Source organism: Musca vetustissima, unplaced genomic scaffold (assembly GCF_032173495.1).
Source record: "Musca vetustissima isolate MV318-11 ecotype Yass unplaced genomic scaffold, APGP_CSIRO_Mvet_v1 utg6110, whole genome shotgun sequence".
Lineage (NCBI taxonomy): Eukaryota > Metazoa > Arthropoda > Insecta > Diptera > Muscidae > Musca > Musca vetustissima.
Window position 1 is genome coordinate 21,275 of NW_026875623.1, and position 24,780 is coordinate 46,054.

Here is a 24,780-nt window from a genome sequence, read left to right on the forward strand (position 1 = left end):
TTATGTCTGTTCAACTACTGGAAAAATCAACAGAATGTCAAAAATGTCATACACTTGACATATGAAGACATATCACACACAACACAAAACAGGCACACTCACACACACATAGAGAGCGCCATCAGAAGGCGACATTCAATGGGTATCAGGATCGGCAGCAAAACCGAACTACCACCAGCGCCATCACTGGTAATCAATGATACAGGCCAAACATTCAGCCACTGGCAGACTGCCTTACACATCGATGGCAGCTTCGAAATAAAAAAGAGCATTGATTGCAGGCAGTCAGCATAATCGGAAATCTATAGAATATGTTAGCAATAGCCTGCTGTCTCTGCCTCTGCTTCCTCTCCTTTCCAATACCAACCAAGCATTAGATTGTTAAATGACAGAAGCATCAATGCAGAATGCATTCACATATCGATAACTTGAACAACAACAAAAGGCATTACATACTTTTGCACATCAGGAGGAGAAGATCTCCCCAGGCCAGATCCATCCCATGCATGTCATTTATCTGTGACATCCAACACTCAATAATCATTCACCCCGTCAGCCAGCCATCCTTACATGCTTGGAGGTTAGCTATCATTTTAGTTTACACCACACCACCATCACTCGGCATATCGGCATTATTGGGTAAACATTAGATGTCCGTCCATCCGATTCGTTCTCCTTCGTCCTTAGACCCGATGGTATGCTACTCAAAAGACTCATTGGACCGTGAACTCATGCCATTATTACCCATCAAATAGACATATCTTGGCAGAAAAGTTAGGTTGGGATGAGTGGGGACTTGGCATGGCTTGTCCATTATGAAAACTGGCCGATCTGTCATCTGGTTGTCTGGTAGTCTCCTGTCTGGAGGTTGGGGTGCAATAATAGAGAAATGCAAAATGTACAGATAATATTTAATGCATCAAATGCATGTGTGTCCTGACACACACACATACATACAAAAACACATATACACAAGATACGAGGGAGGAAAATAGGAAAAAAAATCCTCAGGGGACCTGAAGATTTTTTCTATAGAAAAAAGGAACACCTCAGGGGGCCTGAGGAATTTTTTCTATAGAAAAAGGAACACCTCAGGAGACCTGAGGAATTTTTATCTATAGAAAAAGGAACACCTCAGGGGACATGAGGAATTTTTTTCTATAGGAAAAGGAACACCTCAGGGGACCTGAGGAATTTTTTTCTATAGAAAAAGGAACACCTCAGGGGACCTGAGGAATTTTTTTCTATAGAAAAAGGAACACCCCAGGGGACCTAAGGAATTTTTTTCTATAGAAAAAGGAACACCTCAGGGGACCTGAGGAATTTTTTCTATAGAAAAAGGAACACCTCAGGGGACCTGAGGAATTTTTTTCTATAGAAAAAGGAACACCTCAGGGGACCTGAGATTTTTTTGTATAGAAAAAGGAACACTTCAGGGGACCTGAGGATTTTTTTTAATATAAAAAGGAACACCTCAGGGGATTTTTTTTTCTATAGAAGAAAGACAACCCAGGGGACCTGTGGAATTTTTTTTCTATAGAAAAAGGAACACCTCAGGGGACCTGAGGATTTTTTTTTCTATAGAAAAAGACACCTCAGGTTGGCCTGAGGATTTTTTTTATACAAAAAGTAGTCCAGTGGGTCACAGGCATTTTTTCTACAGAAAAATGTACTCCTCTGACCCAGAGGAATTTTTTCCTATAGAAAAAATGTCTGTGGCCCACCGGAGTACTTTTTTTGTCTATAGAAATAATTCCTGTGGACCACAGAATCACTTTTTTGTATAGAAAAAAATCCTCAGGTCTCCTGAGGAAAACTATACAAAAAGTGGAACTGTGGTCCTTAAAGAAAAGATTCGCCAGGAACAGGAGGACAGTTTTTTCTATAAAAAATCCTCTGGATCAGAAAACTACAACAGTTTTCTCAAGTCACATTCAGCGAATCTGAAGAAAATTGTTATAGAAAAAAATCGTCTAGAATCGTCTGCTGTCTGATGTCGAAGGACCAAATCACAAATTCTCTTAAAACTATATTAGTATTGAAAGAGACTCTTTTCGTGTGGCACCCACAGAGCAATAGAGGTTGTTAAATTCTTTGGGAATTTTCAGGGTTGGCGTTACTTACAAAAATATTATTGCAAGAAATTTTCTTGAAATTACTTCCTCCATCCTCGTTGCGAAATAGGGAGCTAATAATGTATATATCTGTGTTTATCTCCGAGTCCATATGACAATCATGGTCATAAAGAGAGTTATTATGTGTTAGTTTGCATATTAAAGAGTCACCACATCGCACACACATGATTATATGGTGATGAGGAAGACCCAGACATTATCATATATAGGTGGGTTTGGTTATGAGAGGGGGTTTTATGGGGTTCGGTTTGGTGGTAACGAACTTCAATCACTTAGTTAATCAAGCATTCAGGCATGACATACATAGATGAGTGGGATGAGGAATTCTACTCTCTCCTCTCTAATCTAATTGTAAGCATATTTAATGAAGAGCCAAGGCAGGCAGTCAGGCTGGCTGGCAAAACTCCTATGCTACAGAGTCAGGAACCTACGATTTAATTTCAGAGAAGAGGCAGCATAAAATGACATGGCATTGCAGCATAGGTTGCTTGCCAGCCAGCAAATCAAGTATGTCATTGAATTTTCTGCTCATTTCAATGGCTTATTAATAATGACATCATTTTCATAATGATATACCTACCCTACCTTCACTCCTCCCCCTTTTAGGTGCTCGGATTGTGTACTTCTATGGCAGAGTAGAGAAATATTTAAAAATACTCAACGAAATTTAAGCCTTGGCATTGGTTATTGGAGACTGCCAAGTTCGGTTTTTTGCCAAACTTAATAAACATATTCAGTTTTTTGCTTGAAATTTGTCCAAACACAAAAATGATTATTGCAAACTGATAATGGCCAAAAGCAGAGTTTGATATTGGATGCAAAAGAGTCCTCAACAAAAAAACTTCTATTGCCAAAAAAAACTTTGTTTTTTAGGGGACAAAAAACTCATAACTCTTTTTTGATGTGCTACTACATGGACAAGTCCATTGTAAAGAGTTCATCGTTTGCTATGCCGAAAGTTGGACGTACAGCCTCACCGACAGATTGCAGCAGCAGATGTCTATTAGACCCGGCAAATATCCGTCCGAACACCATTAGTTATGCTTCTTCTTCTAGTTTGAAACATTCATTCAACATCATAGTCATCCTGCAGGCATTTTGAGGGGTTTTTTTTTCTCCAATATTTTTTGGCATTGTTAGTCTGTTGGCTGGAGTTTGTTTTAAGTGGTTGTTTGGGTTATGGCTAATATCTGGTGGCTTAATATGCAGATATATTGGTTGTTCGGCGAACCAAAAAAAAAAAATTTAAATAAAATTGCCTTGATTAAACAAAATTATCAATAATGAGGAAAAGAGATTCAGAATTTTAAAATATTTCATGGAAAATAGGAAATTTTTTTAATATTAACCCCCGGGGTGCGTATAAGTGGTGTCATTAAGTATACGCTCCAATTAATAAGAGCGTATACATAATACTTATATGCCATGTGGTACTAATGAACAAATATTAATTTAAAAGACACCTCAGAGGTCTGAGGAATTTTTTCTATAGAAAAAAGACAACTCAAAGGTCTTAGGAGTTTTTTCTAAAGGTTTAAAGGTCTAGGGATTTATCTGACCCTTAAAACTATTTTCATACACTTTTGCTGATATTTTCTTCTTAAATTTCCCTAGTTTTGAATTTATTGCCAAATGTAGAAAAAAACCATTTCCCCAAAAATTTATTTTTCCAAAGTAAATGACAAATATTTGCAATATGTCAATGTTCGAGTAACTTATTTGTTATCTTGAGGCAAAGTTTGCGGTTTCTTTCCCTCCCTTGAAAGTTTTGCAATTAACCAACCAGGGTTGTTATTTTAAATTGACAAACTGTCTTAGTTTTCCAGCAATGCCATTAAAAAGTTTGTACAGGGGGGAATAAAAATTAAAAGGGAAAAGTTAACATATTACTCACAACTTGTAAATGGAAATGGATTTGAAGGTAAAACTAAATAAATTGCACAAAATACAGTTTTAAAATTCCAGGAAAAAAATAGCAGTAGAACACCTTGGCAGATACTCTTGAGTATAGGAAAAATATCTTCAAAAGATCTATTAAGGACAATTAGTTACTGTAGCATAATTAAAAGAAAAGCTATAGAATTTTAATTCCACAACTCTTTATAGATGAGAAAATTTAAGGAGTATTGATCATGTTAAGGGGTGCGTATACGTGTTGTCACCATATATACGCACTATGGTCCATTTGCTAAAATCTTTATATTTCGGCACTCCAATGTCCAAAAAATCTGTTTCAAAAGCAAGTTTGTGTCTTTCCAGTCTCTTCTTCACCTACTAATTTATTTCAATCTAAATTTTATTTTTCTGTAATAATTGAAATTTAAAAATTGCATTTATTATATTTGTTTTCCTATGTACGCGGCAAGGTAATAACGAGTTTCAATGTCAAACGTTTTCAATTTCACACCGAACCACAGCAATACAAACAAACAGACAGACACCGAGCAATAATCAACTGTAAATATTTGTTTTTCGGTTTTGTTTTTCGTAAAAACGAAACCAAATTAGAAATTGAAACTTATTTGTGAAAACAAAGAAAATAGGAAAAAATAAAACAAAACCGATGACAAATATGAGGAAAAACCTCTGGCATCAGAAAAACCACATTTCAGATTTTTGTTGTGGTGTATAAGTGGCGGTTTTGCGATTTTTTGTCATTAATATTGACATAGAAAATGTGACAGAGATTCGGAAGGAAAGGTGTTATTGAGAGAAACACCTTTCAATAATGAATTAAATTTCGTTCGACAAAATATTTCCTCAATGTAAAAATCGATTTTTTTCTTAATAAAAAAATTCTTAGACCGCTGAGGACCCTAAGAAAATTCCTCAGGCCACTGAGGTGTCTTTTTTCTATAGAAAAAAAATTCCTCAGTGCCCTGAGGTGTCTTTTTTCTGTAGAAAAAAAATTCCTCAGTGCCCTGAGGTGTCTTTTTTTGTATAGAAAAAAATTCCTTAGGTCTCTGAGGTGTCTTTTTTCTATAGAAAAAAAATCCTCAGGTCCCTGAGGTGTCTTTTTTTCTATAGAAAAAAAATTCCTCAGGCCGCTGAGCTGTCTTTTTTCTATAGAAATAAAATTCCTGAATAAAATTCCTGAATTCCAGGCCACTGAAGTGTCTGTTATCTATAGAAAAAAATCATCACGTCCCACGTTTCTCAGGCCACTGAGATGTGCTTTTTCTATAGAAAAAAATTCCTCAGGTCCCCTGGTTAAAATTCCTCGATCAATAAAAATTGTCCTCTTGCAAAAGTTTTGTGAGACAGTTGTTGTTCTGCCAAAAAAGAAACATAAAATATGTTTAACAAGACTCCAGACGGAATCCACGAGCAAAAAAAAAACTATCATCCACCCAAAAAATACAGTGCAAGACGTTTGAAGAATCATGTAACAGTTAAGTCAACAACTTGCAACAATTTGCTGCCGGTGTCATGTTTTTTCGTTCGTTCTCTCTTTTACAACATCCTTAACTTGCCATAATTCAGCATCAGTGTGTTGTAAAAAATAATCCATTTAAGGATGTTGTGCTGCTTCTTCTTCCAGTTTACTTAGTTTTCAATTTTTTGTGTTCTTCTTCTGTGTTCATGAGAAGTGTAAAACAGATTTCGTCGTTGTAGTCCTCAATTTTTTGTTGGCTCTATTGTTTTTGCTGTGGCTAAAAGGAAGTAAAGTTTATCTAGGTTCTACACCACCTAGTAATGCTGGCCAAAAGAGGATGAGGAGGCAAGGAAGGTAAGGAAGGAGGGGAGGGCAATTTTGTGATCCTATTTGGCACACGTTTTTCTGTGGTAATGGAAATTCATGATGTGGATTTTTTTATGGCCAAGAGACGGGTCTGGAAAGGAAAACACCCGTTCAAGAATAAACGCATTGTTTTCACACTTCGAGTGGAGAGCGAGAGGGTTGCGGTTGTTCCAGGCACGTTTAACTAAACATTACTGAATGGTTGTGTCTTTCACACCTAGATTTGTTATGCATTTAAATGTTGCCACAAAACACAGACACATAGACACACACTCAAATATACGATTCACCCTGTTCAAAAAGCCCTTATGTTTGAAGAAACAAAAAAAAATACAAAATTGTCACCAAATTGTTGTTTGCAGGATTATTGCTTTTTGTTGTTGTTGGTTGCACTTATTGTTGCTGTTCAAGTGCCAGTGTAACACTTAAGTACTTGAGTGGGTCGTTGCTTTTGCTTTATTGTACCCTTAGAAGAAGAACTGTTGTTTTTATATCCTCCTTGCCAGGCGGAAACTGACGACCAGAGGCAAGCGACTGACACAACAACCAACAACAAAAACAAAACAAAATTGTATATGTATATCCGTAAAAAATAACCCAAGAGCTAGTCAAAAAGGTTGTTGCACGTTGCAACAACAACAATTCAATGGTGCTGGCTGTCATTTGTCTGTCTTACCGGATTTTTTCAAATCACCATTATTTCAGTTACTTCCCACCCACCATGTTAAAGGTTTTTGTTTTTTTTCTAGTTTACTTTTAAAATAAAAATAATAGTAAAAACGAACAACAACAACATGAAAATTGTCTACTTACAACTGTAATCGGATAGAATGGATTTATGATGGTGAACAGCAAAATGTGATTTGGCCTTGTGGATTCGGGGCGTTTTCTTCTTAGATCATCATTGGATTTATTCATCAAGGGCTGTTGTTGGCTTTGAGTGGTTGTCTGGAAAGAGAAAAAACAGCAATTAATTATATATATATAAAAAATAAAAAATGTATAGGAAAAAAATTTACAGCTAAAATATCAAAAGATTTTTTCTATAGAAAAAATCCTCAGCCTCTGAGGACATTTCTTGTGTCTTTTTCTAAAGAAAATAATTCCTCATAATCTTTTTCCTATAGAAAAAAATCATCAGGCCCTGAGGTGTCTTTTTTCTATAGAAAAGCATTCCTCAGGCCCCTGAGGACACTTTTTCCTATAGAAAAAATTCCTCAGGCTCCTGAGGACAGTTTTTCTATAAAAAAAAAAAAACCTCAAGCACCTGAAGACCCTTTTTTCTATAGAAAAAAAATTCTTTCTTGTGTCTTTTTTCTATAGAAAATAATCCTCAGGCCTCCGATATGTTTTTTCTATAGAAAAAAATATTCAGGCCTCAGATGTGTCTTTTTTTCTATAGAAAAAAATTCCTCAGACCACTGAGGACCTTTTAACATAGAAAAATATTCTCAGGCCTATAAAGCGTCTTTTTTTCTATTCTATTCTATAAAAAAAACTTCGTAGGACTCTTTTTTCTTAAAAAAATCCTCACACTACTGAGGACTTCTTATTCCATAGACTTATCTATAGACTTATTATTCTGATGACTTATCTTATACAAAATTTTTTCAGGGTGTCTTTTTTCTATGAGAAAAAATTCCTCAGGTCGCTGAGGACTGTTTTTTCTATAGAAAAAAATTCCTCAGGTCGCTGAGGACTCTTTTTTCTATAGAAAAAAATTCCTCAGGTCGCAGAGGACTCTTTTTTCTATAGAAACAAATTCCTCAGGCATCTGAGGTGCCTTTTTTCTATAGAAAAAAAATTCCTCGGGCATCTGAGGTGTCTTCTTTCTATAGAAAAAAATTCCTCAGGCCTCTGAGGTGTCTTTTTTCTATGGGAAAAAATTCCTCAGGCCCCTTAGGTGTCTTTCTATAGAAAAAAATTCCTCAGGCCTCTGAGGTGTCTTTTTTTTTCTATAGAAAAAAAAATCCTCAGGCCTCTGAGGTGTCTTTTTTCTATAGAAAAAAAATCCTCAGGCCCCTGACGTGTCTTTTTTCTATAGAAAAAAATTCCTCAGGCCTCTGAGGTGTCTTTTTTCTACAGAAAAAAATTCCTCAGGCCCCTGAGGTGTCGTTTTTCTATAGGAAAAAAACCTCAGGCCCCTGAGGTGTCTTTTTTCTATACAAAAAAATTCCTCTGGCCTCTGAGGACACTTTTTTCTATAGAAAAAAATTCCTCAGGTTGCTGAGGTGTCTTTTTTCTATAAAAAAAATTCCTCAGGTCCCCTGAGGTGTCTTTTTTCTATAGAAAAAATTCCTCAGGTTGTTGAGGACTCTTTTTTCTATAGAAAAAAATTTCTCAGGTTGCTGAGGACTCTTTTTTCTATAGAAAAAATTCCTCAGGTCGCTGTGGACACTTTTTTATATGAAAAAAAGTAATTTTCTAGGCCTCTGAGGTGTCTTTTTTATAGAAAAAAATCCTCAGGCCTCTGAGTTGTCTTTTTTCTATAGAAAAAATTCCACTGGCCGCTGAGGTGTCTTTTTTTTCAGAGAAAAAATTCCTCAGGCCTCTGAGGTGTCTTTTTTCTATAGATAAAAAATCCTCATGCTTCTGAGGTGTCTTTTTTCTATAGAAAAAATTCCTTGGGTTTTTGAGTTGTCTTTCTTCTATAAAAAAAAATTCTCAGGCATCTGAGGTGTCTTTTTCCTATAGCAGAAAATTCGTTGATCCGTGAGGAGTATTTTTGCCATAGAAATAATTACTCAGGCCTTTTTTCTGCAGAAAATACTCCTCAGGCTCCGCAGAATTCCGCTTTTTATATAAAAAAAAGTCTAAATCAGTGGGTAAAAAAATGTTCTTCAAGTCTTCCTAAATAACTTTGCTGAAGTGATACCTAATAAAAGGTCACGTCTATAACAAAAAGAAAATTACTGTCTATTATTTTAATAAAATGTTGGCAATAAATAAAAAAATTCTCCTTAGCCACTTTTTCTTCGTTTTCTTATAAATCAACGTTAATTATCATTTATGAAAAACTTGGCAAAGAAAACTATGTCAACAAATGTGAGCAGTGAAGAGGAGGGGAAATGGTCTACGACAATTTACAAAGAATCCGAAAAAAAACTAACTACTCTACCTTCCAACTAATTTGTAACAAGTGCAAAGAGAGTACGAAGAACTTAATCCATTAGGTCATAAATCAAACATTTTATTATAGCCCGCTAATAAGCCATTACAATAACTGACAAAAACATTATTGGCTTGAACAGATCTGTAGGAAAAGGAGACCCTGAAAAAGAAAAAAACCAAAAATTATAACAACATAAGGTGTCATGGTTCAATTACTTTTAGGTGGAAGGAGAGAAAGAGCGGTCGAGAGTTAGCAGCGAAAGGGTCATTTGTATTTCCAGCTAAAATTAAGTTCATTACCGGACATCAACCAAAAAAAAAACATAAGTGTCTTTACAGAGGAAACACCACATCATAAAAACGTGCTGGCAATTGACATTCTATTATGGCCACTAACCCGAACAACCAACAATAGATGGGGAGAGACGGTAGAGGTGGCAGGCCAGCAGGAAAATCTCTTCCAGAAAATAAAACATTAATTAGTCGATTACAAAAATCATGACTCTCCACATTCCTTCTTCATGAGTTTCATGAAAATAGAAAGGGTCGGGGGTTTGGGCTTCAAGCTTCTAATGAGGCCAAAGACCATCCAAAAACGGGACAGAGGGAGAGAGAAAGAAGAAAAAACCCAAAAAACAATGCAGCTGTTTTGTTTGTTTTGCGCCCAATGACTTGACGCCTCTTAAAACAAAAGGTAAAGTTCGCAATTATGACCAGCCGGGCCAGGCCATGTGCTGCCAGCCAAGAATGCCAAAAAAGGTCAATGTTTTTTCGTTTGTTCCTTCATTTTTTCTTTCTTTTCTTACTTCTTTGATTACACATATTTCTTTTTATAATAATATTTGCCTTAATGTTTGTTTGCCTTTTATGATTTATGATGTTTGAAGCTGCTGCTAACATTTCTTTTTGTTTGGTGGGAATTTCTGATTTTTTTTTTTCTGATTTTTTCTTATTTGGAAGTTAATGGGAGGGGCCTGCTTTTTGGCCTCTTATGATAATTATGATAATGACAGCAGCATTAAAATGATAAACGGAAGTTCATTAAATGCTATCTAATTTGTATAACAACAATTGGAAGTTTGTTTTTATTGGGGTAATTTGTTAGTGAGAAACAAAATCGGAATTCAAAAAATGAATTGTGATTTCTAGTTGGGCGCCAATCTTAAAAATGGGAAGGGGAAACCAGGTTTTATTAAATTAATTGTATTAAAACATGTTTGTAAAGATTTTACGAAAGAATTATGGGCAAAGAAGAGTTTTCAAATTATGAGCCCACGTTGGGCGCCAATTGCATGGGTTTTAATTCAATTGACACCAACTGCCATTTATGCATTTTTTATTTATATATCCAATAAATTCGAAATTTTTGTAGTCATTATCAGACAGATGACTACTGACCCACATTGGGCGCCACTTTCAGATATTTGCATATATCCAGGGAAAAAATTATATAAAAAACTTCAGTAATGATGCCTTACATTTGATTCCTTCTAACATACGGCAAATAAAAATCCTCATTACATATTTTATTTCCCAAATCGGGTGCCTAAATTTGGGCGCCATTTTTAAATATTTGCTAGTTAACTTCTCATTATTCTGACCATATATTTATGTTGCTAGAATAGTTTTACAAATTATGCGAATTTTTCCAAGTTAAGCCGAATGTTCATGTGTATTTTGAATTACTTCCAAATTAAAACAAACCCAAATTGGGCGCCAATTTAAATATTTGCTTCAGTTTCTTAAAATATGAATAAATTTCCATTTATGCGGGGCGAAAATGGAAATTTATTCATATTTTATGTCCACAAATGTTTATATAAATGTATTCATCAAATATCTGCGTGCCCCATGTTGGGCGCCAACTGTAAATTATTAAGAATTCATGCGGTAATAAAGAGCATACATCACAAAAAAAATATCTATGATAGAATTATCTAAATTATATATAAGCAATAAATATTTCCTCGTTGGGCGCCAACACTTTATAATTAGAACCGGGTAGTTTTTGAACAAACTAGTTTAAAGAATCTACTTCGCAACGATCGCCGGTCCGGTCGTTTCGTTCATCTAGTTTCATTTGGTCCTTCGTTTATCTAGAGCTCTTCGTTCATTGGTCGAAAGTATCAATGAACGATGGAACTGAAGAAACTAGTTCCTTATGGGAGTCAATCAAAACAGATCCTACTGCTTCAGAAACGAAATTTTCCAACAATAAAAATAGGACATCTTTATCTCCAACAAATCAAAAACTATTTAATGACTTCTTGTGTAAAATCATATTTTATTGTATTCGGAAATTTTAATAAAATACTCTACACATAGACTTAGATGCTAAGACATCTAAAGATGCTATACATCCTCCTATTGGACAACAAAATCTAACTTTCGGCATTCCTATTTGAAAATATATTTTTCAGAAAATTACAAAAAAAATATTTCAATTGGAAATATAAAAGAGACCAGAGGAACCCATATGAAGCCCACCCACTTTACTGTACTCAAAATGGAATTTTGCCTCTCATTGGGCGCCAACTACTTTTTAAATAAATCCGGCTTCCAATTTAGTCTTCAATATATTATAATGTACAATTTTCTTATTACAACCCATGAGGAGTCCATATGAAGACAATATAATGAAATGTTCACAAAGTGGAATACAGCCTCTCATTGGGCGCCAATAACATATTTTGATATATACTCCCATCACGTTTTTATTATTGTTTTCATATTAAAACGTCCTCTACACATAATTTTAAACTTCAATTTGACATTTTCGACTTCTGGAACCCGTTTTGGGGAATGACTTTCTTCTAAACTACTTCCAAACTGTGCTCAGTTTTTAAATCTAAGGACTCGAATAACGTTAAATATATTCTATATCCAAGTAACATATATCTAAAACCTGCTATATTTCTTCTTAAACACCCGCCAACCTTTCCTCCACTCTCTTCGTTATATTTTTAGTCACCTAACAACCTAAAAATCAATTGTCAAAAAATTTTCGATTTGACATTTTCATGTTTCTTCTATCACGACGAAGAAGAAGAACAACAACAAATGTGCTGTTTGTTGCTGCTGCTAATTAACGCAAATTATAAAACAGCAACTGCTGAAGTATTATTTAGTGATCTCAAGGAATATAACATGCGCTCGCTCTGATTATGTCGAAAATAAGCAGACGTTTTAATTAGACAGGCAGACAGACATACAAAAATAGGAGAAAGGCAGGCAGGCATGCAGACTGTCAGTTAAATAGGCGGGTCAGCAGCCAAGGCTCCTAGCATCGAATATAGTCTCCTTGAAAAAATGTTGTTATTAAAACAATTTCAAGTATCTGAAGCGGAGAATGAAAGGGGTTCGTATAACGACAGAGGAAAATTTGAAGGCAACAAGTACTCGAAGCTAAAAAATGACAACAACAAAAATATCTTAAAAAAAACATTTAACAAAAAAATACCTTCAACACTAAATAGATGACAACTAACAACACCTGTAAATTTTCTCATTAGAAATTCCATTTTCAAACAAAAAAAACAAACAACGTAGCAGGAATGTAGAACAACAACATTCAAAATGTAGTTGCTGTTGTTGTGTCTAACTTGACAATTCGTATTTGCGTCAATATCTTGTAGCAGTCAGTCATTCAGCCAGGCCGGTGTACCAAATAATTTCGTTTTCAATTTTTGTTGTTGTTGGGGTTTTAATTGCTAAGCACTTGAGTGAGTGCGCGACTGAGTGCAGAGGCCAAAAATGGAGGCCACACAAGGTGACTAGAAACATAAAAAAGTAGCGAATGGGTCTTTAAAAAAAAACATTATTTGTGACCCGACTATTTAAGTTACGACCACTACTATGACCTGTAATAGAAGTATGCTGTGTATGTATGTGTGTAGGTATAATTATTTGGACAAGTGATCATTTACATAGTTGTTATATACCTCATACGAATTGTTATTAGATTTGAAAATATCAGGACTGAATTTGTATTTTAATGGTTACATGTTGGGCGCCACTATTTAAAATACTATGTAATTCGAAACAGGCAAAGAATTAAATTTTACCACCATTAGAATTATTTTTTTCTTCGATTTAAAAGAACGATTCATAATCTGCTCCACGTTGGGCGCCAACATCTCCATTTATTCGTTATAACATAAATACAAGGGAATAATTAATTTAATTTGAAGGAATATGATTACATTCCATGGTTCCATGTTGGGCGCCACAATTTAAAATACATATTTATGATGCGAAACAAGCAAAGAACTCAATTTTACCACCATTGGAATTATTTTTCAGATTAGAATTAAATGAATGATTCATATTCGGCCCCACGTTGGGCGCCAACATGTCATTTTATCCGCAATAACATAAATACATGAGCATGATATCTGTTTTAGAGCAATTGACCGGTCTGTCAACATAGAATCTCACATATTTTGTTTGTCCACGTTGGGCGCCAACATGTTATTTTGTGAGTAATCACTGGATTCGAGTCGAATTTCAAATATTTTTGAATCACAAGAGATGAAACGAAATTGTCTGATGGCCTCACATTGGGCGCCAGTATGTCAATTCATATATTCTATTCACGTTGGTCGCCAATCAGTGAAATTATGATTTAGACATTGAAATAAAATTGTATAGTTTTGAAACTTTCGCCTTGGTTGTTGGCCTATTGGGCGCCAGTAAAATCCAATCGCAAGAGATGAAACGAAAGCCTATTGGGCGCCACTAAAATCATCAAATTCCAAAATTTGTATAGGAAGGTGGTGGTTAATCACCAGCAAATTAACCTAAACATTCTTGTAATTATCCCAAAAACAACAACATGTTGTGGACATGTTAAGCAACACATCATTTTTGTTGTTGTTATTTGTTTCACGGCTCATGCAAAGCAAATTAAGCCAAGTCATATAGGAAATTTAAATTGGCTATGTAATCCAATTACATGGAATTTATTTCATTACACATACTTTTTGTTGCTGTCGCTGTTGTTGTTGTATTATTGTATAGTTTGTGTTAATTTAAGGCTTTTAAAGACTAATTACTGGGCAAAAAACAACAAGAACTATAACTAACATTGGCCCCAAAGGCAGCAGGCCAGGCAACCTTTATTGGTCTTTGCCCTATTCTTCAAGACTAGAAAAGGAAACTCATGCAGAGATTTCACAAAAAAGAATACTCCAACTACCATTTAAAGGCAATTCTCCAGATCACTTCTCACTTTTCCTTCCCCTCCCCTCTCATTGCCACTCTTCCATACATCAAGTCAAATATGATGGCAAACAATTAAATACTAATTGAGTTTTTCTTCAACTAGCTTTTCACAAAAACAAACACACACACACAACATCGTTTTAATTGAATTGTCTTCTTGCACAAGACTTGACTTGTTGTGTTTTAAATAATAGAAAAAAACGGAGAAGAAGAAGCAGAACATTTCCGAGACAAGAACAAAGTCAGCATCATCACATCATAGCCAAGAAAATATGAAAAATGAATAGAATCATGAATATGTTGTTGAAGTCTTTGCTGCCTTGCAGCAGCAGCAACATCTCCTTCAAGCTAAATGGCCACCAACAACAACAAAAGCAACAAACTATTAAAAAGAGGCGGGCGTAACTGCATTTACAAGCAACAAATTGCCCCCAAAGCAGTAGCACTGCCACTACTTTTTTTCTCAAGTCAAGCATGCAAGATTTTTCAAATGCAATTGAAAAGAAAAATTACAACAACAGCAGAAATATGGTCTACGGGGATGGTGGGGGGGCAACGTAAGTGTGGGAAGGATGGAATTTAAGCCACATGTGCATAGAAATTTTGAGGAATAACTTAACCAATTTACTATTGAATCGTTGGTATTTGGAGAGTTTGATGGCGCCCAATAGGCTCATAGGCAAAGGTAAAGTATAGTGGCTAAGAATTTTTATTATCCATACATACATATTTCCTTAATTTGCACTGGAAAATCTGAATTTCAGTGATTGGCGCCCAACATGGGGCAAACAAAATTATTTATTTTTAAAAATAATAATTAACATATTTTAAATTCTCTTCAAATATATTTCATTCAACAGTTCTATTTCTAAGGAAAGATCATAAAAAAGCTACTGGCGCCCAACCTGAGGATATGAGATTTTCTTTTAAAAATTTGTATATTTTGTAATCGGACTTCTTTTGGAAAAGGCAGTCCTCAACATCTACGCTTTTGTGTAAAATACATAGTTTACACCTTTTCTTCAAAAAAATAAATAATAGTAGACTAAACAGACTTCAACAACAACGATTGGCGCCCAACATGGTGCAAACAAAATTATTTATCTTTTTTTATAATACGTTTAAAATTCTCCTGAAAAATAGACCACATATTTCCATTACGAGAAAAGTTCGTAAAATACACTACTGGCCCCCAACGTGGGTATATGAGATTTTGTTTTCGAAATGGGTATTTTTGCAATCGGACTCCCTTTAGAGATGACAGTCAAACGCCTTTGTGAAAAATGGATAGTTTAAACCTACATCCCTACCTCCCTCGCTCCCTCCAACCATCCCTCAAAAAATGATATTAGACTAAACAGACATTAACTTCAATGATTGGCGCCCAACAAGGGGCAAACCAAATTATTTACTATTCAAAAATATTCATTTAAAATTCTCTTCAAAAAAATAAACCAAATTTTTCCATTTCTAGGAAAATATAATAAACTAAGCAATCGGCGCCCAACGTGGGGATATGAGATTTTCATTTTAAATTGGGTATTTTATTAAATTGAACTCCCTTTAGAGATAACAGTCCCCATCTATGTCTTTATATGAAATACATAGATTACACCCCCTCCGCAAAAAAAAAACAAACATCAACAACAATGATTGGCGCCCAACATAGGTCAAAAATTATATTAATCAGTTTAAACAAAAGTATTAATACATTTTAAATTCTTTTCAAAAATAGACCTCATATATTAATTTCTAAGGAAATCTCGTAAAATAATCAACTGGCGCCCAACGGGGGACTATGAGATTTTCTTTTAAAAATCGGCATTGAAAAAAAAATCCGGACTCCTTTTTGAAATGGCATTCCCCAAATATGTTTTTGTACAAAATGCGTAGTTTACACACCCCCCTCAGAAACAAAAAAAAATAGGTAATAGACTCAACAGACATCAACAACAATGTTGTAAAATGTTTGTGTAAAAATCAACACATCGTAGATTTACAAACAAAACACAAATACATACAAACACTATATTTACAATTTCCTATGGCCCGACAGCCAGCCAGCAGCAGCAGATTCTTCTTTTTTTGCCTTTTGGTCTCTTATTTTGTTGAGGTCTTCAATTGTTTGTTTAACATTGAGGGTGGTGCGCCGATCCGGCTAGTTTGATTGTTTGGTCGGTCGGTGGCTCGGTCAGTGGTTTACTTTTAACACTTGAAAAATAAACTTCTTCACATTGAAAAGAATTAAAGGCTTTACAAAAAAATAAAGGTGGCTGGGCTACCACTTCGATACACACAATTACATGATGATAATGGTGGTGTGGGTGGGTGAGAGGGGCCACAGAGGTATTTTTGTTTACATATTACGCCAAAAGATGTAGCAGACAGGTGGACGGACAGACAGGCCCGCTATTGTTAATTTTTAATAGCTTAACATTGCAAATTACATTGGCGGGGCAGTGCTAAGTAAGGGTATGCGGAGCAGGGAGTTGAGTAATCATTATTGCCATTTAACCGAGTTATTGCTTGAATGACCACCACCTCATGGTCTCATGTATGATTACAAATGTAAGCCAAAATAAAAACACACACATATGCATACACTATACTGAAACACTAGACATTCCATTACCTGCCATACTTCCTCTCTACTTCCTCCTTCTCTCCTATCATACCTTGCCTTGCAGTTTTTCCCTAGCCATTAACTATTATGTTGGCTAGCTAGATATCTATCGGGCCGTCTGTCTATTTATCCGTTCCTACCTCTCGTCTATGTCGGCTTTACAAATCGTCGTCGTCGTTTTTTTACACTTCAAGAATTTCAATGAATTATTTGTGGTCCGGTCGTTCGTTCGCTCGCTCGCTCGGTTAAATGAATTCTTTTCATGAAATTCACTTGAAAATGCAATGCCAGACCACCAGGCCGCCGTTGCCTCTGGTATATGTCTGCTGACTACACTCTTCTTGGCGGCTATTTATAATTGGGCCTTTGGGTTATCAAAAAAAAAACCGAAACAAACTGACAAAATGTTTACAGGCAGAAGAAATCGAAATGTGTTTGTTTTTTGCAATTTAAATTTTGCCCCGCAATGATGGCCACCAAAGAGGGGGGCTAAGGGGCAAGGAGGGGTCTTGATTAGCTGGCACTAAGATTGGTGACATTAAAACGCTGATTAGAAATTGTTTATTTCAATTTTAACGACCACGATTAAGGCAGGCAGACACTCCTCAAATAAAATTGGGACTTTCACTAAACAGTCGCCGAAATGAACTCTGGCCCACCCCTCGTTCCGTAAAAAGTTATTAAGTCATGAAATAACTTTCACACATGGCCAGTTTAATTAAAAATTAAAAAAATTTATTATTTTCGAATTTGCAAAAAAAATCTGCAAATGGATTTTTTATAGAAAACCAATTGAGCCGACCGACCACTTGATAATTCCGGCCGCCTTACAACTATTGAAAGGAAACTCATCATCAATAAGACCCCAACCGTCAGGCGTATAGAAAACCAAAAACAAAATTCTTTCAAACACCAATCAAAATTGTTGAAATAGTTTTCAAAATTCTAAGGTAGGCAAATGGGAGCAGGGGTACATAAATTACCCCCCAATACAACCCAAAAACAAATATGAAAATGTTTTTTGGCCATAAATTAGGAAAATGGCAGCGGAACGCTTGCTCGCTCATTCTACTAAACATTAATGATCAATTTAGAGAGGGGGCGCGTGAGTTCAATTCTCTATTGCCTGTGGTTTACGCACATGCCGTCGCAGTCGTCAGTCCGTCATTCGTCGTGGTGCGTAAGATGAAGGTGGCAGCAGGTGGCTGCCACGAATGGGGTTTTTATGTTTTATGACGACAGCGAGCAGACGCCACAGCGTAGGGGAAGGCAAAATAAAAAATTATGAATTATGTTTGGAGGAAGTCGAAGAAGAAGAAAGGCAATAAAGAAAAACCAAACAAGAAAATCAATGTCAGAACATAAGAGAGCAATATATGGAAAGAGATCAAATAAAGAGAGATGGGGATGAAAATAAAGGGAATTTTCAACTGAAAATCCAAAAACTTCATAACAAAAAAATGAGGGATAAAAATTTATCCTTTGAAGAAAATGTGTGGATAATTTTTTTATATAGAAAAAAAATTTGTAAAAGGCAAGTTCTTCCATATGGAATCAATTTTTTGTGGAACGTATTGTCAGAATGTAAACGTCTCTTTAGAACAACAAATAGTATGTTTCAGTTATTATACGTATATTGTGGAACGTAACTTGTTTTAAAGAAAATCTATAGAAAAAACCTAAAAAGAAAAATGTGGAACGTATGTTTTCTAAAAAAAATCCTTTAAAATGCATTTTTGTATTGGTAATTTTGTGGAATTTCAATGAAAAATCCGGTAGAAGGTTTTATTTTCTGTATGAAAAACTGTGGAAGGTAATATTTTTTTATAGAAAAACATTGTGGAACGTAATATTTTGTATAGAAAAATCATTGCGTAATCCAATATTTTTTATAGAAAATCATGTGGAAGGCATTTTTTATTATAAACAAAAATGTGGAACTTAAATTTCCTATAGAAAATCTTTGTGGAAAGTTATATTCTTAAAGGAGGTCTTGTGGAAGCAATTTTTTAAGTAGATCTTGTGGAAGATATTATTTTCTATTTCATAATCTTGTGGAACTTGTTTCAATAAACAATGTGGAATGTAATATTTTTTTAAGAAAACTCTTGTGGAACATAATATTTTCTTTAGAACTGTATGGAATTCAATATTTTTATAGAAAATCCTGTGGGAGGTATTAAAAAAATGTCGAACATACATTTCTTATAAAAAACTTTTTTAAATTTCTTGTGGAAGGCATTCATTTTTAAAACATATGTTGTGGAAGGTCTTTTTCTATGGAAAAAATCTTGTGGAACATAAAATTTTCTAAAAAAAAAATACTTGTGGAACGCATTATTTAGAATAGAAAACCCTGTGAAACGTATTATTTCCTATGGGGAAATATTGTGGAACATTCGTTTTCCGAAGAATTTCTATAGAAAAATGTGGAAAATCTTTGTGGAAGGTAATATTTTCTAAAGGACATCTTGTGGAAGGTTTTATTTTCGATTTCAAATCTTGTGGAACATAAAATTTTCTAAAGAAATCTTTGTGGACCGCATTTCATTTCTATAGAAAATTTTGTGGAACGTATTGTTTTCTGTAGAAAATTTTGTGGAATATATTGTTTTCTATAGAAAACTATGTGGAACATAACATTTTCTAAAGAATTTCTTGTGGAACGCCTTATTGACTTTAGAAAATTTTGTGGAACGTATTGTTTTCTATGAAAAATCTTGTGGAACATAATATTTTCAATAGAAAAATGTTGTGGAATGCATTTTTTGCTATTAAAAAAATCGCGTGGAACATACTTTTTCATTAAAAAAAATTCTGGAATCCATAATTTTCTACCGGAAATCCTGTGGTATGTAATATTTGCTAACGAAAATCTTGTGGAACCTATGTTTTTTTCATAAGAAATCTTGTGGAACCCATTATTTTTTTATTGAAAATTCTGCGGACCTAAATTTTTTGTATAAGAACTAATGTAGATCGTTTTATTTTCTGTACATAAAATTTGTCATATAGAATCATGTGGAACATAAAGTTTTCTATAGAAAAATCTTGTGAAACGCATTTTTTGCTATGTAAATCCGAAAAATCATTGAAAATTTTGTGGAATGCATCATTTTTATCGTAAATCCTGGGCAAAACATTTGTCATATAAAATTTTGTGGAACATAAGGTTTTCTATAGAAAAATCTTGTGGGAAGCATTAGTTGCTAAGGGAAAATTTTGTGGATCGTAATATATTACATGAATATTTTTCTGTATACATCATTTTCTATCCAAAACCCTGTAGGGGCATTATTTGCTACAGAACATGTTGTAGAACCTATCTTTGTTATAAGAAACCAGATGGAACCCATTTTTTTTTTTATTGAAATTACTGTGGAGCTCATTACTTTCTATAAGAAGTACTATGGATATTAATTGCCGATATATAATAGAAAAATCGTGTGGAACGCATGATTCTACCAAAAAGTTTTGTGAAACGTAACATTTTTAATCGAAAATCTTCTGCAACACATAATTTTGTATACAAACCCGTATGAAGGACATTATTGGCAGAGGAAAATGTTGTGGAACATAACTTTTTTCTATAAGAAATTATGTGGAATCCAATATTTTTATTGAATTTGTGGAACTCAATATTCTTTATAAAAAAATATTGTGGATCGTATTATTTTCTTTTATATTTCAGAAAATTATTTTTCTCCTCCATAATGAAGACTTCCCTAACACCCCTCGTTTGTAATGTTTTCCTCTTTCCCCACCAAAAACAACAACAAAATACCTTTCCCATGATTAAAATGTTGATGATGTAGTTGCTGTTGCTGTTTATGCTGCTGTTCAATTGTGGTTACGCTTGAAATTCCTGTTGGTTGGCTTGATGGTTCAATTGGGCAAGGGGAGGGCGTTTGAGTATTTTAAAGACAGGCGGCGAGGCGGTAAAAAAAACATATGATGAGACTCATCAATACATACAACAATAAAAACAACAACAACAACAACGTGAAAAGGCAACAACGACAATGTGAAAAACCATGACAAGCTGAAAAAACACACAGACACACAAAGTGTGGGAGGAGGGAATGGAACTAATGATGATGATCGTTGGGTCGGCTAGTTTGTATAGATTATGAATTTATGAATAAAACAAACCATGATGATGATGATGATGATGAGGAAAAATGGAAAAGTGATGAGCAACAACAACATTAACAACGTCATAACAATAAAAAGGCATTGAAATAAAAAGTTTTTAATGGAGGAAAGTGTAACAAAAAAAACGATGGGAGGATCGGATCGCTTGGTTTTGGGCAGCCATGATCACCATCATAATTATTAATATTATTATCAATTTGTATATGAAATATGTGTATGGGCAAATTTAATGTTTTAATTAGAAAACAAAGTATAATTTGTTTATTTTTTTCAAACAACAATAAATATTGAAAAAAAAAATATTGGAAAAATGGAAAACGTTTTAAAATAAATTAATTTTATATGGTTGGTCATGGGAATAGAAGGGAGGGTAATATGTGATCAAGGAGATAAAATCGATACTTTGTAGTGAAGTTTTGGACAATTTTCAAGGTGTTCGGAATATTTAATATAGAATAAATATCACTTTTTATATTGACCCTTATTTTGGTCCCTTATTATTCTTGAAAATGCATGCGACAGGGGTTGTTGCAACCTTGAGCTTTATTTTGTTAGGATTATTTTAATTAGATTTTTTCTTTTCCCTCATAATTTTATTTATAGCTTGGGTTTCAAATTTGTCTTTCCCCGTAAATGTTTGTTCAATGACCTGCTGTAATTTTTTTAGCCTTCAGTGACTTCTTTTGTCGATGCAGATTTTTTTATGTACAATTACTCAAATAGTCAAAACCTGATGCCGAACATAGAAACCAGTATCCAACATCACTGAAAGATTTTTTGGTTTTTCAGCTAAATTTCAATTCTGCTAGAGTTCTGTTCGGAATGCTTTGAGGTCTATAGAAGTGATTCGCATTAGCTCCAGCATTCATGTTGGCATCTTGTCGTCATTGTCGGTTGTTTTGCAAATTTATTTGATTTTTGGTCGTGTCGGACTGATATGTGTCTTGTTTGGAAAACACAACAAATTCTACTTTAAACAAATATATATTTGGAACAACAACACCACCACCAACAATAACCAGACATTTGTTATATTGCACATTATGTCAACAAACAATGGAGGAATGAAAACGACGTAATGTTTTACAATGGTATTGCAACATCACAAACCAAACCATCAGCAGACCGGAGCAGAGCACACCATAAACGACAATGACGTCCTATATTTTTTGACGAGGCAATAACAAAAACAACAGCAACTACAAAAATCCATAAATGCATTGAAATGACCAAAAACCAACAACAACAACCACCACCAACACCATCACAGGGGAACAGTCATTGCAACCGAATACCGAAAAAAGCTTTTATCCAAAAAACACAACACCAGTCATTTTGGCAATACAAGTTAATGCAACATAAATTTGTAATGTGTTGCATGCAACAACAATCTGCCACAATCATCAAAGTGCTAACAAATAAAGACCATAACGCCATCTATGGCTGAAAAAAAAAAACATTGAAATCGAAGACAAATATGGTCGGGCGCTCCAAAATGGGGATATTGAGTTGTGGTCAGAGTGGATTGAATTGAATTGGAAAGACTGGTGGTTGAGTAATTTTGGAAATTAATTAAGAAAACAAAATAAAAATAAATAAATTCATATAATAAATAAAAATAAAACAAATTTGAAACAGAAGAAAATTAAAATATAAAAAAAAAAAAATAAAAAAAAAAATAAAAATTAAAAAAAATAAAAATAAATAAAAAATAATAAAAAATAAAAAATAAAAAATAAATAAAAAATAATAATGTATATATAATAAAAAAAAAAATAATAAATAAATAAAAAAATAATAAATAAAACAAAAAATTAAAAAAAAATATATAAAAATAAAAATGAATTTATTAGAACGATTTTCCTTCCTATGAGAAATTTGTGGAATGTAATATTTTCTATAGGAAATCTTGTGGAACGTAATATTTGTTTGTAGAAAATAATATGGAACGTATTTCTTTCGGTTGGAACACAATATTTTCAAAAGGAAATCTTTTGGACTGTAAATTTTTTTTTAGAAAATCATGTGGAACTTATTTGTTTCTTATGGAAGACTACGTATGTTATTAAAAAAATTTTGGAACTCAATATATTTTCTTAAATAGTGGTGTGGAACGTATTATACTTTCCAAAAATTATGTAGGATACAATAATTTCCATAGAAGAACTTGTGGTACGTATATATATTTTATTGAAAACCTTGTGGAACACATTATTTTTCACAGAAATTTTTGTGGAGACCATCATTTTTAATTGAAAATTTTGTGGAACGCATTATTTTCTACGTGGAACCTATTATCAAGAAACGAGAATTTATGTGGGACATATTAATTTTGGAAGAAAAACTTGTAAAATCTATCACCTTTATTTTTAATAGGAAATGTTGTGGAATGCATTTTTTCTATACTGAAAAACTTGTGGAACATATTGATTTTGATAGAAAATCTAGTGGAACCTAACATGTTCAAAAGAAAATCGTGTAGATTGCATTTTTTGCCATTGAAACCCATGTGGAACCCATAATATTTCTATAGTGAAATCTGTGGAACCTAATATTATCACCCGAGTATTGGTGTGGAACATATATTTTCAAAAGAAAAGTTTTTGGAACGTATTTTTTTCACTAGAAAACCGTGTTGAATATTTTTTTCTGTATTGGAAACCTTGTGGAACGGATTATTTGCGATAGTAATTATTGTGGAATACATTAGTTTTTGTTAAAAATCTTGTGGGACGTATTATTTTTGTAGAAAACTTTATGGAACGCTTTATTTTCTATGTGGAAAAATGTGGAACCTATTTTTAGCACCCAAAAATGTGTGTGGAACATATTAATTTTCATATAAAAGCTTGTGGAACCTATCATTTTCAATAGAAAATCGTGTGGAATGTATTTGTTGCTATTGAAAATTTTGTGGAACGCATTATTTTCGATACAAAATGTTGTGGAACGTATTATTTACATCAGTAAATCTTGTGGAATGCATTATTTTCTGTTAAAGATCTTGTGGAACGTATTTTTTGTATTAAAAATTTTATGAAATCCATAATTTTTCAATTAAAAATTTCGTGGAACGCATTGTTTTTTATGTGAAAATACGTGGTAGCTATTATTAGCAACCGAGAATTTGTGTGGAACATATTTATTTTGATAGCGAACCTTGTGGAACCTACTGATAACCTTGTGGAATGTATTATTTTCATTCGAAAAGATTGTGGAACGTATCATTTTCATTAGTTTATCTTGTGGAATGCATTGTTTTCTGTTGAAAATCTTGTGGAACGTATCATTTGTATAGAAAATTTTGTGGAACCCATTATTTTCAATCGAAAAATTTGTGGAAAGCATTATTTTCTATACAGAAATATGTGGAATCCACCAATCCACAGAGAATTTCTGTGGAACATAAATCTACATAGGAAATCTTGTGGAACCTATTATTTTCAATAGAATTATTGTGTGGAACACATTCTTGGCTATTGAAAATCTTGTGGAACGTAATATTTTATATAGAAAATTTTGTGGAACTCATTATTTCCTAGAAAGTAGAATGTGGAACCCATTAGTTTCAGTCGAAAATTTTGTGGAATCTTTTATTTTCAATAGGAAATGTTGTGGAATGCATTTTTTTCTCTATTGAAAACCTTGTGGAACGTATTCTTTTCGATAAAAAATATTGTGGAGCGCTTTCTTTTCATTAGAAAATGTTGAAGAACACCTTATTTACATCAGAAATTCATGTGGAACGTATTATATTCATCGGAAGATTTTGTGGAATGTATTATTTTCGA

General features: G+C 33.8%; 1 protein-coding gene across 1 annotated transcript in view; it reads right to left on the reverse strand.

The window, feature by feature from the left end:
- Positions 1-744: 744 nt before the first annotated feature.
- LOC133338146 (uncharacterized) overlaps positions 745-24,780 on the reverse strand; it is a gene marked incomplete at its 3' end in the record, with an annotated part of 59,995 nt that continues 35,959 nt past the window's right edge. Inside the window, exons 2-3 of the mRNA XM_061546330.1 lie at positions 6,659-6,825; positions 745-861 (exon numbers count right to left, since the gene is read on the reverse strand). Of these exons, the coding sequence (XP_061402314.1) occupies positions 745-861; positions 6,659-6,825 (284 nt within the window). The remainder of the gene's footprint in view (positions 862-6,658; positions 6,826-24,780) is intronic.